Raw genomic sequence first — 17463 nt, forward strand, 5'->3', positions numbered from 1 at the left:
GTCTGAAACCAAATATTCCCATGGCTGTTGAGGATTCAAATCACCGTGGAGACTCTCACCACCTCGCCACTTACTCTCCATAGGGTTTTCCCTTGGCTGATGGCCGGGCAGCATAGTAGAAGCGCTTGAACTCATCCATCCAAACCTCGACCGTCCGCCTAGTGTTCCTGTAAGCACAGAATGGTGACAGGGCTCAGGCCCGGGACAGGTGCAGGGAACTTGAGAAAGATGCAGCACAGAAAGGGAAGGAGCGAACGTGCAGGAAGGGGTAGTCGGGGACGCCTGTAAGGTCCTCAATGAGAATTGTGGTCACTCAGGGGAGACAGGTGTAGATATTGTGGGGCAGGTTCATATGAAGCAGGATGAGGTGCAGGATTGTCCAGAGTGTACGTGGGTGGATAAAATCCCAGGATCAGATGAGGTGTGTCCCGAGAAGTTGTGGCAGGTGGTGGAGAGGGTTGTTGGGGCTCTCAGCACCTCCACGGCTCAGGTGTCAGAAACTGGTAGGTGGGGAACGTGGTGCATTTAGTAGAGTGGAGGGATGGGGTGCGTGTGAGGGCGGTTAAGGGGTGGTGGGGAAGGGGTAAGTAAGAAGGGAGGGGTCTGGGGCAGAGTGGGTGGAGGAGAGTGCATGTGGGATGTGGGGAAAGGAGGGGTTTGGGGTAAGAAATGTGGGGGCAGGGTTTGAGGGCATGAGGGAGTAGTGAGGTGATGGGGACAAGACAGACTCTGTCACCTAACTCCCACACCCCCATTTGAAATCCCCACCCCAAACTGTTGCCAGTCTCATGTGGACCCCACTCTCATCCCCAGCCCCATTCCGACCCAATGCTGATCTCCCACACCCCCATTCCCACTCTGACACCGAACTCCCACACCCCCATTCCCACTCTGACACCGAACTCCCACACCCCCATTCCCACTCTGACACCGAACTCCCACACCCCCATTTGAAATCCCCACCCCAAACTGTTCCCAGTCTCACGTGGACCCCACTCTTATCCCCAGCCCCATTCCGACCCGACGCTGAACTCCAAGTCCGCACCCCCAACCCCAGTCTGACACACGTACTTGATGTAAGTGTTGGCATTTCCATCTGGAAAGACGTAGGGGTGCCTCTTGCGGAAAACATGTCCCACTCGGCTGCAGGGGATAATCTCAAGCGAGCCCCCACACATCCACACCCTGAAGGAGATCTCTGCAAGAGGTCACAGCATGATAGACTGGCCACTCAGTCCACCAGACCCTACTAGCCCACCAGCTCTCCCTCCCCATCCCTCTGGCCACTGTGTCTCCGTGGACGTTGGGCCCTACTCGTGAGGGTTTAGTCACAGTGTCATACAGCACAGAAAGTGACCTTACAGTCCAACCCGTCCACACTCGTCCGATTTTCCCACTGTTGACCCATACCTTTCTCAGCATTTCCTACCCATGTACGTCTCTACCACTTCCTCTGACAGCTCATTTCACATCCCCATCACCCTTTATGCTGAAGAACTCCTCAGGTTTCCTTTAAATCTTTTCCCTCTCACCTTAAACCTACGCCGTCTAGCTTGGGACTTCCCTACCCGGACCATCTTCATATCTACAACCCCTCGTGATTGCATGTACCTCAGCCTCCTGTACTCCAAGGCCAAAATCCCAGACCAAAATTGCACACAATATTATCTCACCAATGACTTGTATGAATGCCCCTACTCCTGTATTCAATACTTTGACCTAATACCTTCTTTACCACCCTCTTTAACACCTTTTCTATAGCAGACGCAATTTCACTGGCCTTCCCTCAGCTCTGGAGCACCGGGATGAAGTTGCATAGATCAGGACGCTCCTCGTTGACGACAGCTCAACATTCAGCACTAATATCCTCTTGAAACTAATTGCCAAACTCCAAGACCTGGGCCTTGTTACCTTCCTCTGCAAATGAAACCTCAGGTTCCTCACTTATTGGCAAAAACATCTCCTCCACAATCACAATGAGCACAGGGCCAGCACACAGCTGTGTGCTTAGACCCCTGCTCTACTTGCTTTATACCCATGAACGTATGGCCAAGTACAGTGTATTTCAGTCTGCTGACAACTCCACTGTCATTGGCCATACCAAAGATTGTGGTGAGTCAGCATATTGGAGGGAGACTGGAAAGCTGGCTGAGTGGTGCCACAGCAACAGTCTCTCCATCAACGCCAGCAAAACCAAGGAGCTGATTATTGACTGGAGGAGGAAGAAACCAGAGGTTCAGGAGTCAGTCCTCATCAGGAGATCAGAGCTGGAGGGGGTCAGTAACTTCCAATTCCTTGGCGTTATCATAACAGAGGATCTGTCCTGGGACCAGTAAATGCCTTCACAAAGGCGACACAACGGTGCCTCAACTTTCTTAGAAGTTTGTGTAGATTCAGCGCGTCACCAAAAACTTCGACAAACTTCTACAGATACACAGTGAAGAGTATCCGAGTTGGTTGCATCACAGTCTGGGGTGAAACAGCAATTCCCAAGAGTGGAAAGTGCACAGAAGGAGGTGGATACAGCCCAGACCGTCACAGGCAAAGCCTTCCCCACCACTGAGCACATTTACAAAGAACGCTGGCATAAGAAAAAGCTGAATCCATCATCATCCAGGCTAAGCTCTCTTCTCACGACCACCATCTGTCAGGAGGTACAGGAGCCTTTGGCTCCACACCACCAGGTTCATAACTTCAACCACATGGCTCCTGGACTGGCATGGATAACTTCACTCACAACTCCAAACTACTTCCACAAATTAGACTCACTTTCAATGACTCTTTACCACTCATGTTCAAAGTACTTTTTTTTGCACAATTTGTCTTCTTATTCACACTGGTTGTTGTCAGTCTTCACGTATAGCTTATCATAAATACATTAAATTTATTTTCCTGTAAATGCCTGGCGAGAAATGAATCTCCCAGAGTCACGTGTAAACGGTGACATAGACGTACACTGACAATGAACTTACTTTGACTTTGACCCTCTGGCACTTTCAGAGAACGAAGTAATTGTACCCCTCGGCCTGCCTGTTCACAGGGCCCTGTCATTTACTGTGCGAGTCCTGCCCTGCCTCAACATTTCAACTGCATCACCTTGTACTAGTCACAGTTAAATTCCACCTGGCAGCCCCCGGCTCACTTCCCCATTGTTCTCTGTCATGCTGTAAACCTTAGATCGGCCTCACAACCAATCTGATCTCAGCTGGTTCGACATCACTCCACACCCTATTGTCTGGCATGTTAAGTGCCTCCATAACCCCGTGCCCAGGAATTCCAGAAATCACTCCTTAGCTCTGTGTCGAATGGGCACTGATGTCTTCCACTGTGCTCACTGATCCTGGATGACCCATTCAGGGAGTCCCCACTCAACACCACCCCCCCCACATTGCCCAGAACCTCCTTAAAGATCCACACTCCTTTTCCCTCCCTGGTAATGGGCCTCCTCATGCAACCCCTCCAGTCCAGGAACTGATCTGGTGAACCGTACTGGAACTGCTTCTATCAAAATAAACCCTTCCTTCAAGAGGGGAACTCCATGGTAAAGCAGAGAATGAAAGTCAACTCTTCCCTCCCTCCGTCACCCAGACTGTTTCGGCAGCGTGGCCCAAACCCTGGACCTCTCCCAGGGAGACCTTCTGTCCATCCTCAGCTTGGAAGACATGGGGCACATCCTCCTTTGCTCAGGCAGGCCTTCGGAATCGGGGTGACTTCCTTCCACAGAGGCGAATGATGAAGCTGCAGTGGAGCTGGCAGTCTCTTCCACGTCAGGGTAGGAGATGACTGATGGGACAAGGGAAGGAGGAGTTTGTGAAGGTTGTGCACCTTCTGCCATTTGGACCTGCCCTATGTGTGCTGGTGATACACAGCCTGAAAGATCTCAGCAGCATCTCATCATCCTGGTCCCGGCCTGGGTATTTGCAGGAGTCAGTGGGAATGTTGCCTCAGGGAAAACATCCTTGACTCTTTCTGTCCGTCCACGTGGCGATCCCAGAGGGCCTGGTTCTGGGATCTGCTGTCACACGAGTGACTTAGGTGGTCTTCCCAATGGATTCAGGTACCATGCCAAAGGGCTTCTTCACCACGAAGCTCTGCCAGTGTCTTTGCTTTCTTACAAGATGAAGGAGTGCTTGTCACCAAACACTCTAACAAACTTCTACAGCTGGACTGTGGAAGTACTCTTACACGTTTAGTACAGCGATTTGAACGCACAGGAGCGCAAGAAGCTGCAGAGAGTCGTGACTCAGTCAGATGCATCCTTCCCCACCAACAGTGTTATCAACATGAGGAAGGGACATGCTGACATCCATCATCAAAGATCCCCACTATCCCACTGAGATGCAGAAAAACTTTCTCACCCAGGAGTGGTGGATATGTGGAATGCTCTGCCCCAGAAGGCAGTGGAGGCCAAGTCTCTGGATGCTTTCAACAGAGAGTTAGATAGAGCTCATAGAAAGCGGGGTCAAGGGATATGGGGAGAGGGCAGGAATGGGGTACTGATTGTGTATGATCAGCCATGACTACAGTGAATGGCGGTGCTGGCTAGAAGGGCCGAATGGCCTACTCCTACACCTACTGTCAATTGTTTATTGACTATCTGGGCCAAGCTACCTTCTCACAGCTACCACCGGGCAGGAGGCACAGAAGCCTGAAGTCCCACACCACGAGGTTCAAGAACAGCTACCCCCCCCTCAGCCACTTCAATCAATCACAGATTTGCCACACTTTGACCACTTTGCACTACAATGGACTTGTTATTATTCTAATTGTGTTCCTACCTGTATGATTTTGCATTATTTATATTGCTAATCTATGCATTTATCTGATGTTATGTACCTGTGACACTGCCCCAAGTAAGTTTTTCATTGCAACTGTGCATACACGTACCGGAACCAATCACAATAAACTAACACTGATTTTATTTCTGAGCTGTCGCATCAAAAAGCTCGTGAAATGGCACCAAGAGGTCTGATCCCCTCTTCCAAACAAGGGAGCACTTCCTGGATTCAGCCAGAGTTCCTGCCAGCTTGTCTCAGGGAACAAGCTTCCCGAAGAATTCCAGCTTCATTTCTCACTCCTGCTCTGGGCTGACAGGGTTTATGAATAACTGGGCTGTGCACCGGCCGACACTCAGAACCTCACAGGAAGCAGAATAATCCTCCAAAAATCTTAGAAAACACAGGCAACGCGGTAAATGTGATCAACAACAGTGGTTATTGACGAATCTCTCACCAAATTCTCTGCTTTGAGGAGATCACACAACATGGATACAGGCTCCCAGCCCAACTGGTTCAGGCTGACCAGGATCCTCATCTAAGTTGGTCCCATTTGCCCATGACCCTCGAAACCTTTCCCTGACCACATACCTGCCCAAGTCTTTTAAATTATGTACCTGCCTCAACCACTTCCTTGGGCAGCTCGTTCGATATACCTACCACCCTCTGTGTGAAAGGTTGTTTTGAGTTTCCTATTAAATCTTTTCCCTCTCCTTAAACCCTGGGGAAAAGACTCTGTTCATTCAGCTTACCTAGGCCCATCATGATTTTATACACCTCAGTAAGATCCAAGCAAGAAGTTCCTGTTCATAATTAAGCTAAAAAGGTCACAGAATTATACAATTCCAAAACAGGCCTTTGGCCCACTAAATCATCCATACCATCTCATTTCATTCTCTCCAGAATCTACCCCTCACCTCACAGCTGTCAATTAACCTACCATCCCACAAATCCCTTGAATGTGGGAGGAAACCGGAACAACCAGGGAGAACCCACAGTCACAGAGAAATCATGCAAACTCCACAGAGGCAGCATCAGAGGTCGGAACTGAACCCGGGTCTCTGGTGCTGTAAGTCAGTGGCTTTGTGCCACCGCTCTTCCCACCCCCATATGTCCTTCCTGCCAAGAACAGGGTGACCATTTGTAGCCATGCCAGCCATTTCCGAGGAGGCCTGGGGAGCTGATCCCAGGGTAGGACCTTTAGCCTCCAGTGAGAAGATTATGCAGCTCCCCCCGCCACCCCACCAACCAATGCCCCTGCCCCAACTCTCTCACCAAAGTTCTCTCCGCCCCAGATGTCCATGACAGTGTCGTACTTCCCTAGGTGGTTGAACCAGGCCTTGTTGATGACAAAGAGACCTCCGGCGATGATGGGAGTCCTGAGAGAAGTGGAACATCAGGGACAACACTCTCATTCAAACTGAGACCCAGGACACTGGGGCACTGGAGCCAGCGAACAGGACCCTGGATGGGAAGAGCCAGTGACTGGAGCACTAGATGGGGAGAGTCAGTGAGCAGGACAACACAGTGGCTCTCTACCAGAGTAGCGGGGAGGGGGCATGGCTCCACTCCCCAGTGCCCCGATCACTGGCTCCACTCCCCAGTGCCCCGATCGCTGGCTCCACTCCCCAGTGCCCCCATCACTGGCTCCACTCCCCAGTGCCCCGATCACTGGCTCCACTCCCCAGTGCCCCGATCGCTGGCTCCACTCCCCAATGCCCCGATCGCTGGCTCCACTCCCCCATGCCCCGATCGCTGGCTCCACTCCCCCATGCCCCGATCACTAGTTCCACTCCCCAATGCCCCGATCGCTGGCTCCACTCCCCCATGCCCCGATCATTGGCTCCACTCCCCAGTGCCCCGATCATTGGCTCCACTCCCCAGTGCCCCGATTACTGGCTCCACTCCCCCAGTGCCCCGATTGCTGGCTCCACTCCCCAGTGCCCCCATCACTGGCTCCACTCCCCCATGCCCCAATCATTGGCTCCACTCCCCAGTGCCCCGATCGCTGGCTCCACTCCCCCATGCCCCAATCATTGGCTCCACTCCCCTATGCCCCGATCACTAGTTCCACTCCCCAATGCCCCGATCGCTGGCTCCACTCCCCCATGCCCCGATCGCTGGCTCCACTCCCCCATGCCCAGATCTCTAGTTCCACTCCCCAATGGCCCGATCGCTGGCTCCACTCCCCCATGCCCCGATCATTGGCTCCACTCCCCCATGCCCCGATCATTGGCTCCACTCCCCCATGCCCCGATCATTGGCTCCACTCCCCAGTGCCCCGATCACTGGCTCCACTCCCCCATGCCCCGATTGCTGGCTCCACTCCCCCATGCCCCGATCGCTGGCTCCACTCCCCCATGCCCCGATCATTGGCTCCACTCCCCCATGCCCCGATCATTGGCTCCACTCCCCCATGCCCCGATCGCTGGCTCCACTCCCCCATGCCCCGATCACTGGCTCCACTCCCCAATGCCCCGATCGCTGGCTCCACTCCCCCATGCCCCGATCATTGGCTCCACTCCCCCAGTGCCCCGATCACTGGCTCCACTCCCCAATGCCCCGATCGCTGGCTCCACTCCCCCATGCCCCGATCACTGGCTCCACTCCCCCAGTGCCCCGATCATTGGTTCCACTCCCCCAGTGCCCCGATCATTGGCTCCACTCCCCCAGTGCCCCGATCGCTGGCTCCACTCCCCCAATGCCCCGATCGCTGGCTCCACTCCCCAATGCCCCGATCATTGGCTCCACTCCCTAGTGCCCCGATCGCTGGCTCCACTCCCCCTGTATTCCAGTCACCACTCCCACTCACCATCTCCACTCCCACCCCCCGATCCTCTCTCCAGCTTCACTCCTCCTTGTCCCAATCACCAGCTCCCCAGTGTACAAACCACTGTCTCTGCTTCACCAGTGTCCTGATCATTGGCTCCCCTCAGTGCCCCAGTCCTCGGCTCAGTCACCTGCCCCCCCTCCCAGAGTAATCCAACCGCAGTCCGATCTCTCTCCAGTGCACTGGTCACCGGCTTTCCCGTTCCAGAATCCAGACCATAGGCTTCACTCATCCTCATGCCTGGACCATTAGTTGCCCCAAGTGTCCCACATCACTGGCTGCCCTCCCAGTATCCTGATCACTGCCCCCCCCCCATGTCCCTGTAATCCCCCAGCCCCTCCCGCTGAATTCCTCACCGGATGGGAGCAATGGGGTCTGCTCTCTGTGCCCTGAGCTCTGGGCTCAGCTGCTCCCACTTGAAGCTCAGATTCCAGTCGAACCCTGAGGAAGAGACAGCAGTCAGGGTCCAGGTCACCACCCTCCCGGGGCAGTCTGCACTCTGTGATGCACCTCCCCTCCACCCCTCCCCCAGCACTCAGACCAGATCGCTCCTCGTATCAGCAGCTTGCCAGGCTTTCCCCGCTCCTCACACAGGCCCTTCAGCCCATTAAGTCCATGCTGACCATCAACCATCCATCAACATTCCTATCCACTCCCTCCAGTTCCAGCCCTAACCCACACATGTGGGACAATTTACAGTGGCCAATTATTGACCATAGGGGGCTGGCCTGAGGGGCCGAACAGCCTCCTCCAGCTCATATTTCCTCAGGTCACTTCCTTGCATCTCCCTCACGCGTTGCTTCCCTGTCATTCACCCTGAGCGTGAACTGAGACCCCCTGCCCATTCTACCTTCATTCCCCACTCGCCCCACACCCAAGGCTTCCTCTCACCTCTACCCTTATCCATATCTGCCCCACCACCTCCTCCCAAATCAGTGGTTACCCCAATCACTGCCTTTAAGTGTCACCACTAACCTCCCCACAGCCCACCTTTTCTGGCCATGTCTCTCGAGCCTACGCACACACGTTAACATTCAGTTTGAGAAGACCGGAGCACAAGGCAAGGATGTACTTACTATGAGAGCTTGTATGGCATTGCTCAGATCACACTTGGAATATTGTGTGCAATTTTGTGCCCCGTATTTAAGGAAAGACTCGCTGACCCCCAAACAGGGGACAGAGGAGGTTCAGAAGGATGATCCCAGGAATGAAAGGGCTTCGCATACGGTAAGTGTTTGCTCTCTCCAAGCCTGTACTCCAAGGGTTCACAAGGATGATGGTGACCTGTACGCCAAGGGTTCACAAGGATGATGGTGACCTGTACGCCATGGGTTCACAAGGATGATGGTGACCTGTACACCATGGGTTCACAAGGATGATGGTGACCTGTACACCATGGATGATGGTGACCTGTACACCATGGGTTCACAAGGATGATGGTGACCTGTACACCATGGGTTCACAAGGATGATGGTGACCTGTACGCCATGAGTTCACAAGGATGATGGTGACCTGTACACCATGGGTTCACAAGGATGATGGTGACCTGTACACCATGGATGATGGTGACCTGTACACCATGGGTTCACAAGGATGATGGTGACCTGTACACCATGGATGATGGTGACCTGTACACCATGGGTTCACAAGGATGATGGTGACCTGTACACCATGGATGATGGTGACCTGTACGCCATGGGTTCACAAGGATGATGGTGACCTGTACGCCATGGGTTCACAAGGATGATGGTGACCTGTACACCATGGATGATGGTGACCTGTACGCCATGGGTTCACAAGGATGATGGTGACCTGTACACCATGGATGATGGTGACCTGTACACCATGGGTTCACAAGGATGATGGTGACCTGTACACCATGGATGATGGTGACCTGTACGCCATGGGTTCACAAGGATGATGGTGACCCGTACACCATGGGTTCACAAGGATGATGGTGACCTGTACGCCATGGGTTCACAAGGATGATGGTGACCTGTACACCATGGGTTCACAAGGATGATGGTGACCTGTACGCCATGGATGATGGTGACCTGTACACCATAGGTTCACAAGGATGATGGTGACCTGTACACCATGGATGATGGTGACCTGTACACCATGGGTTCACAAGGATGATGGTGACCTGTGCGCCATGGGTTCACAAGGATGATGGTGACCTGTACACCATGGGTTCACAAGGATGATGGTGACCTGTACGCCATGGGTTCACAAGGATGATGGTGGGTTTCACTGAAACCTGCTGGCTACTGAAATCCTGGACAGAGTGTTTATCTCTATTGGTATGAGAGTCTGGGATCTGAAGGCACAGCCTCACAATAAATGGCCGTCCCTTTAAAATTGAGATGAGGAGGTATTTCTTCAGCTGGATCAGGGGTTTCCAACCTGGGGACAATGGACCCCTTGGTTAATGGTAGGGATCAATGGCATAAAAAAAGTTGATCTAGAGTGTGGTGACTCTGGGGGATTTGTTGCTGCTAAGGTAGAGCTCGTTAGGTTCTTGATTGGTAATGATTGAAAGGTTATAGTGAGAATGGGTTTTATAACAAATCAACCTGACAGAATGGTGGAGCAGATCTGATGCCACAGACGACCGAAATCTGCTCCGATATCTTCCACTACTATCGTGGACTCTGCACGCATGGTTCCTTGTCCTACCTCCCCGCAGGTCAGACGAAGCTGCCACATAAGCGAAGGTGTCCATATTGATGATGTCTATGACGGGGCTGGGCACACAGGTGGGGTCCTGGCACAGGAAACAGTGAGAGTCAGAATCCAGTTTATCATCACCGGTGTATGTCGAGAAATCTGCTAATGTGGCGAACAGAGAAAAAAACTCAACTTCAGTAAATATTAAATAGTAGCAAGGCACTGTTGAATCCCTGAGTTACGGGCGTTCAGTGAACAGAGGTCACAAGTCACTGCCCGGATTTTCTGGGTGATAGAATAAAAATACAAGTAATACTGGAAGGAAAGTGGTTAGCATAATGCAGTTCCAGTGCCAGAGATCACAGATGCTTATCAGGAGCTCATACGTTCTCCCTGTGACCGCGTGGGTTTCCTGCAGATGTTCTGCTGTTCTCCCACATTCCAAAGGTGTATGCTTAGGGGCAGGTTCCGTAAGGAATGGGCAGGCTGCACAGCACGACCCTCACTGATTTGATATGATGCAAACAACACACTTCACTTTAGGTCCTGATCTACGTGCAATAGTTAAAAGCTAATCCTATCTGAAATTTGCTCTCAGGATTCGAGTGGTGGGAAAAAAAACAGAGAAAAGTTAACACAAAATGAGGAAGAAATCAGGAATTTCTGTCGTTTCCTGACAAATGCGCCGAAGATGCAGACAGTTTCCTGGGAAAGTGACCCCTCCATACTGTCAGGGTGTCTCACGTATAACCCACTGGTTGCATCCGGAAACAGTTCACTTTGTCGCCTTTTAGGGTGGGGAATGTCTTGGACAGTAACCTATAGTGCAGGGTCAGAGTCTCCAATGAGAGCCAATATCTGTGTCTAATTCCTGCTCCCACTTTTCCGATTGAAACAAGAGAGAGAGAATTTATCCTTACCTTGTACCCTCGGACTTGGGATGTGTCCACACCTGTACCGTCTGGGTGATGGGATCTCACTCTATAGCGTCTGGGTTATGGGATCCCTCTTAACCGTCTGGGTGATGGGATCCCTCTCCCTCTGTACCATCTGGGTGATGGGATCTCACTCTGTACCGTCTGGGGGATGGGATCCCTCTGTACCGTCTGGGGGATGGGATCCCTCTGTACCGTCTGGGGGATGGGATTCCTCTGTACCGTCTGGGGGATGGGATCTCCCTCTGTAGCGTCTGGGGGATGGGATCTCCCTCTGTACCGTCTGGGTGATGGGATCCCTCTGTACCGCCTGGGTGATGGGATCCCTCCGTACCGTCTGGGTGATGGGATCTCCCTCTGTAGCGTCTGGGGGATGGGATCTCCCTCTGTACCGTCTGGGGGATGGCATCCCTCTGTACCGTCTGGGGGATGGGATCCCTCTGCACCGTCTGGGGGATGGGATCTCCCTCTGTAGCGTCTGGGGGATGGGATCTCCCTCTGTAGCGTCTGGGGGATGGGATCTCCCTCTGTACCGTCTGGGGGATGGGAACCTCTCTGTACCGTCTGGGGGATGGGATCTCCCTCTGTACCGTCTGGGGGATGGGATCCTTCTGTACCGTCTGGGGGATGGCATCCCTCTGTACCGTCTGGGGGATGGGATCCTTCGGTACCGTCTGGGGGATGGGATCTCCCTCTGTACCGTCTGGGGGATGGGATCCCTCTGTACCGTCTGGGGGATGGGATCCCTCTGTACCGTCTGGGGGATGGGAACCTCTCTGTACCGTCTGGGGGATGGGATCTCCCTCTGTACCGTCTGGGGGATGGGATCTCCCTCTGTACCGTCTGGGGGATGGGATCTCCCTCTGTACCGTCTGGGGGATGGGATCCTTCTGTACCGTCTGGGGGATGGCATCCCTCTGTACCGTCTGGGGGATGGGATCCTTCTGTACCGTCTGGGGGATGGGATCTCCCTCTGTACCGTCTGGGTGATGGGATCCCTCTGTACCGTCTGGGGGATGGGATCCCTCTGTACCGTCTGGGGGATGGGATCCCTCTGTACTGTCTGGGGGATGGGATCCCTCTGTACCGTCTGGGTGATGGGATCCCTCTCCCTCTGTACCGTCTGGGGGATGGGATCCCTCTCCCTCTGTACCGTCTGGGGGATGGGATCTCCCTCTGTACCGTCTGGGTGATGGGATCTCCTTCTGTACCGTCTGGGTGATGGGATCCTTCTGTACCGTCTGGGGGATGGGATCCCTCTGTACCGTCTGGGGGATGGCAACTCCCTCTGTACCGTCTGGGGGATGGGATCCCTCTGTACCGTCTGGGGGATGGGATCCCTCTCCCTCTGTACCGTCTGGGTGATGGGATCTCCTTCTGTACCGTCTGGGTGATGGGATCCCTCTGTACCGTCTGGGGGATGGGATCTCCCTCTGTATCGTCTGGGGGATGTGATCTCTGTCTGTACCGTCTGGGGGATGGGATCCCTCTGTACCGTCTGGGTGATGGGATCCCTCTGTACCATCTGGGTGATGGGATCTCCCTCTGTACCGTCTGGGTGATGGGATCTCTCTCTGTACCGTCTGGGTGATGGGATCCCAGTCCCTCTGTACCGTCCAGGTGATGGGATCTCCGTCTGTACCGTCTGGGGGATGGGATCCCTCTCCCTCTGTATCGTCTGGGTGATGGGATCCCAGTCCTTCTGTACCGTCTGGGGGATGGGATCCCTCTCCCTCTGTATCGTCTGGGTGATGGGATCTCCTTCTGTACCGTCTGGGTGATGGGATCCCTCTGTACCGTCTGGGGGATGGGATCTCCCTCTGTATCGTCTGGGGGATGTGATCTCTGTCTGTACCGTCTGGGGGATGGGATCCCTCTGTACCGTCTGGGTGATGGGATCCCTCTGTACCGTCTGGGTGATGGGATCTCCCTCTGTACCGTCTGGGTGATGGGATCTCTCTCTGTACCGTCTGGGTGATGGGATCCCAGTCCCTCTGTACCGTCCAGGTGATGGGATCTCCGTCTGTACCGTCTGGGGGATGGGATCCCTCTCCCTCTGTATCGTCTGGGTGATGGGATCCCAGTCCTTCTGTACCGTCTGGGGGATGGGATCCCTCTCCCTCTGTACCGTCTGGGTGATGGGATCCCTCTGTACCGACTGGGGGATGGGATCCCTCTCCCTCTGTGTCGTCTGGGTGATGGGATCCCTCTGTACCGTCTGGGTGATGGGATCTCCCTCTGTACCGTCTGGGGGATGGGATCCCTCTCCCTCTGTACCGTCTGGGTGATGGGATCCCAGTCCCTCTGTACCGTCCAGGTGATGGGATCTCCGTCTGTACCGTCTGGGGGATGGGATCCTTCTGTACCGTCTGGGGGATGGGATCCCTCTGTACCGTCTGGGGGATGGGATTCCTCTGTACCGTCTGGGGGATGGGATCCCTCTCCCTCTGTACCGTCTGGGTGATGGGATCTCCTTCTGTACCGTCTGGGTGATGGGATCCCTCTGTACCGTCTGGGGGATGGGATCTCCCTCTGTATCGTCTGGGGGATGTGATCTCTGTCTGTACCGTCTGGGGGATGGGATCCCTCTGTACCGTCTGGGTGATGGGATCTCCCTCTGTACCGTCTGGGTGATGGGATCTCTCTCTGTACCGTCTGGGTGATGGGATCCCAGTCCCTCTGTACCGTCCAGGTGATGGGATCTCCGTCTGTACCGTCTGGGGGATGGGATCCCTCTCCCTCTGTATCGTCTGGGTGATGGGATCCCAGTCCTTCTGTACCGTCTGGGGGATGGGATCCCTCTCCCTCTGTACCGTCTGGGGGATGGGATCCCTCTCCCTCTGTATCGTCTGGGTGATGGGATCCCTCTGTACCGTCTGGGTGATGGGATCTCCCTCTGTACCGTCTAGGGGATGGGATCCCTCTCCCTCTGTACCGTCTGGGTGATGGGATCCCTCTGTACCGTCTGGGTGATGGGATCCCTCTGTACCGTCTGGGTGATGGGATCTCCTTCTGTACCGTCTGGGGGATGGGATCCCTCTGTACCGTCTGGGTGATGGGATCTCCCTCTGTATCGTCTGGGGGATGTGATCTCTGTCTGTACCGTCTGGGTGATGGGATCTCCTTCTGTATCGTCTGGGTGATGGGATCCCTCTGTACCGTCTGGGTGATGGGATCTCCCTCTGTACCGTCTAGGGGATGGGATCGCTCTCCCTCTGTACCGTCTGGGTGATGGGATCCCTCTGTACCGTCTGGGTGATGGGATCTCCCTCTGTACCGTCCAGGTGATGGGATCTCCTTCTGTACCGTCTGGGGGATGGGATCCCTCTGTACCGTCTGGGGGATGGGATCCCTCTCCCTCTGTACCGTCTAGGTGATGGGATCTCCCTCTGTACCGTCTGGGGGATGGGATCCCACTCCCCTCTCTACCGTCTGGGGGATGGGATCCCTCTCCCATCTGTACCGTCTGGGGGATGGGATCCCTCTTTGTACCGTCTGGGGGATGGGATCTCCCTCTGTACCGTCTGGGGCAAGGGTCGGCAACCCGCGTCTCCGGAGCCGCATGCGGCTCTTTGATCTCTGTGCTGCGGCTCCCCGTAGTTTGTTAGTTTTTGAAATGTAATTCGAAATTTGAAGATTATGGTCATCTTGGACAATCTATAAACATCGTGGAGACCGCATTTCCTGGCACATCCGAACCTGCTCACAATTAGCCACCGTTCCGGCTAAGGGAGATAGCCTACGGGGGTTTGTGAGTACATGTCTTTTGGAGCATCCGCGCCCACGGGGACGGGTTGAGGGAAGCTTTAAATCAAGGCTGTTTAGTTCGAATAAAGTTACCTTTGACTGCAGTGTCTTTATTTTTGCACTGCATGCAGCGCTACACCGCTACAACGTGTTTTTTATCGCTATTAATATACATCACCACTGCCAAATCCTGACACCCGCCAGTGCGCGTATTCTTTTAATTCTTCGATCCAAGGTAGGCTAACTGTGGAGTAACCTTCAACCCAACGTCTTTTTTTCGGAGTTGAAAATGTTTTTGTTGCATGCAGAAATGTAATTTCGTTTTCTCTGCAGGAGTTCATCAATTTCATAAATGCAACACATTATAGTTTGTTTATGCATAGCATAAAGGCAAAAAAAACCGTTGTATGCAGTGTTATTTCATTTTAAATGTCAAACGGGTTTTGTGGCTCCCAGCGTTTTCTTTTCTGTGGGAAATGGGTCCATATTGGCTCTTTCAGTGGTAAATGTTGCCGACCCCTGGTCTGGGGGATGGGATCCCTCTCCCCTCTGTACTTTTGGAATGAACAAACCTCTCTCTCCCCTGCTCACTGGGTGACAGGGATCTCTCTCTCTCTCTCTCTCTCTCCCTTTGTACTCTCTGCAGGAAAAGGTCTCTCCCCATTCTCAATGCATGCCTCTCCCTTCCACCCCCCCATACTCTCTCTCCCCCTCCCCTCCCATACACTGGGTAATAAGGGCCACTTACCCCTGTGACAGTTCTGCGGGAAGGTGGGTTTGGTGTGGGTTGATGGTTATTGTGGGGGAGTTGGGGTACAGTTAGGATTGGGGATTGGCATTGAAGTTTGGAGAGGGTGTGGTTCATACCTCACCTCTTTGGTTCTCTGTAGGAGGGGTAGCAGCCAGTCCTTGTTCACCTCACAGTGACTGTCCAGAAAGGTCAGCACCTCTGCCTTAGCCGCATCCGCCCCACGAACCCGGGACCGGATCAGTCCTGGTTGGAAGAGAGGGCGCTGTCAGAGACCACCCTGGTGATCCTGCCCACCTCCCCCAGATCCTCAACTACTCCACCAAAGGGTCCTTCCGAACCCCCTCCCCTCACCCCCATCCCTTCTACTCCTGTCTCCCTGCACCCCTCCTCCCATCATCCACTCTTGTGCCCTCTCCGTCCTCATCACCCCGACTCTCTCCCACATCCGCACCTCTCTCCTCTCTGTCTTCCCTCAGCTCCCACCTTATCTCCCTTAATCCTCCTCTCTACACCCAACCATCTCCCCACTTTGTCCCATCAACAGAGTACCATTTACCCCTCTGACCTCCCTTGTACACTTTCCACCTCTCCCTCCTCTCCTTCCTGCATTTCTCTACCCTCCCTCCTTCCTGCCCCTTCCACTTCTCTCCCCCCACCCCCTGATAGGCAGGGGAACACGGAGAGATGCAAAACAGCTCCATTAGTTTTGGATCTTCCTGTGCACACAAGGCCTGTTTCAGTCTAATCCAGGTGCATGAGTGAACAGGAGTGAGTGGAGGTGAGGGCACATTCCTGGGCCCAGCATGCAATGCCTTCTGTGGCCAAATAGATGAGACCTTCACTGATACAGCAGTGGGAAAGTCCTCAGTACCCTGGGGAGAGAGTTCTCACCTCGGGATTCCTTCAGTGGGCACGGGATGGCCAGGACTGTCCCTGACTGCAGGAAATGGGCTACAGGTGGGTTTACTCATCTTCAAACAGAGTTTGCAGTTCCACAACCTCACCCGCTCCCTGCGGGAGCCACTCACCTTCCCGGCGTTGGTTCCTCACACACTTCACCTTGGGCAGTCTGGTCAGCAGCTGGCAGTCCGCCTCTGTGGGCCAAACGGAAGGCAGTCAGAAGGAAGGGGCTCCAGGATGAGAGGTCACTGCTCATCACCCCCTCCTGGGGCTTTCACATGGTCGTGTGTGGTAGCCCCAGGAGGCCACAGCAGGGAAATGCAGAACATCTAGATGTTAATCTGCATCAAAGAGTGAGAATGTGTGTGTGGGGAGTGAGGACAGTGGGGGCACTGAGGAGAGTGGGAGGGAGGTGAGGGGAGAGTGGGGGAGGTTGAGGGGAGACCAGTGGGCGGTCAGGGTGGATCAAATTGTTAGGGAATTAGTGTGAAAAATAAACACAAAACATATATAGAGAACTGAACAGTTTACTAAAGACAACAATTGCAGATTACCTGTTCACAGTGGGAAGTCACTTAAGGAATTTATTTTGTAAACTGGCAAAACTTCTTTGATAGTTATACAACAATACTTTATCAAACATCAAGTTAATTAAAATAGCAATCCTTTCTCTTCTGCCTAAATAACTATCACAATTCCTTTGCCTATTGAGCTGACACCCACAGGTGCAATACTTGAGAGATAAACATCTTGGAGAAACGTTTCTGATTTAGGGACAGTTTTCTAGGAACACAACCCCTCTGTGATGAGGGTTTTCGTGTGCCTGACTGCCTGCCCTCTCCTGAAGATATGTTC

At 53.6% G+C, this 17463-nt stretch overlaps 1 protein-coding gene across 3 annotated transcripts in view; it reads right to left on the reverse strand.

The window, feature by feature from the left end:
• The window catches only part of galnt14 (UDP-N-acetyl-alpha-D-galactosamine:polypeptide N-acetylgalactosaminyltransferase 14 (GalNAc-T14)), a 73529-nt gene that overhangs the window by 8755 nt on the left and 47311 nt on the right, over positions 1 to 17463 (reverse strand). For 2 of the 3 annotated variants that reach the window (XM_059982692.1, XM_059982690.1), the window contains 7 exons: positions 16737 to 16802; positions 15830 to 15951; positions 10285 to 10372; positions 7962 to 8046; positions 6051 to 6154; positions 1072 to 1198; positions 75 to 167 (listed from right to left, as the gene is read on the reverse strand). In XM_059982692.1, coding sequence (XP_059838675.1) covers positions 75 to 167; positions 1072 to 1198; positions 6051 to 6154; positions 7962 to 8046; positions 10285 to 10372; positions 15830 to 15951; positions 16737 to 16802 — 685 coding nt within the window. Of the gene's footprint in view, positions 1 to 74; positions 168 to 1071; positions 1199 to 6050; positions 6155 to 7961; positions 8047 to 10284; positions 10438 to 15829; positions 15952 to 16736; positions 16803 to 17463 lie in introns of all 3 variants that reach the window. The other variant, XM_059982691.1, reaches the window with a different exon arrangement.

This window comes from Hypanus sabinus, chromosome 10 (genome assembly GCF_030144855.1).
Source record: "Hypanus sabinus isolate sHypSab1 chromosome 10, sHypSab1.hap1, whole genome shotgun sequence".
NCBI classification, from domain to species: Eukaryota; Metazoa; Chordata; class Chondrichthyes; order Myliobatiformes; family Dasyatidae; genus Hypanus; species Hypanus sabinus.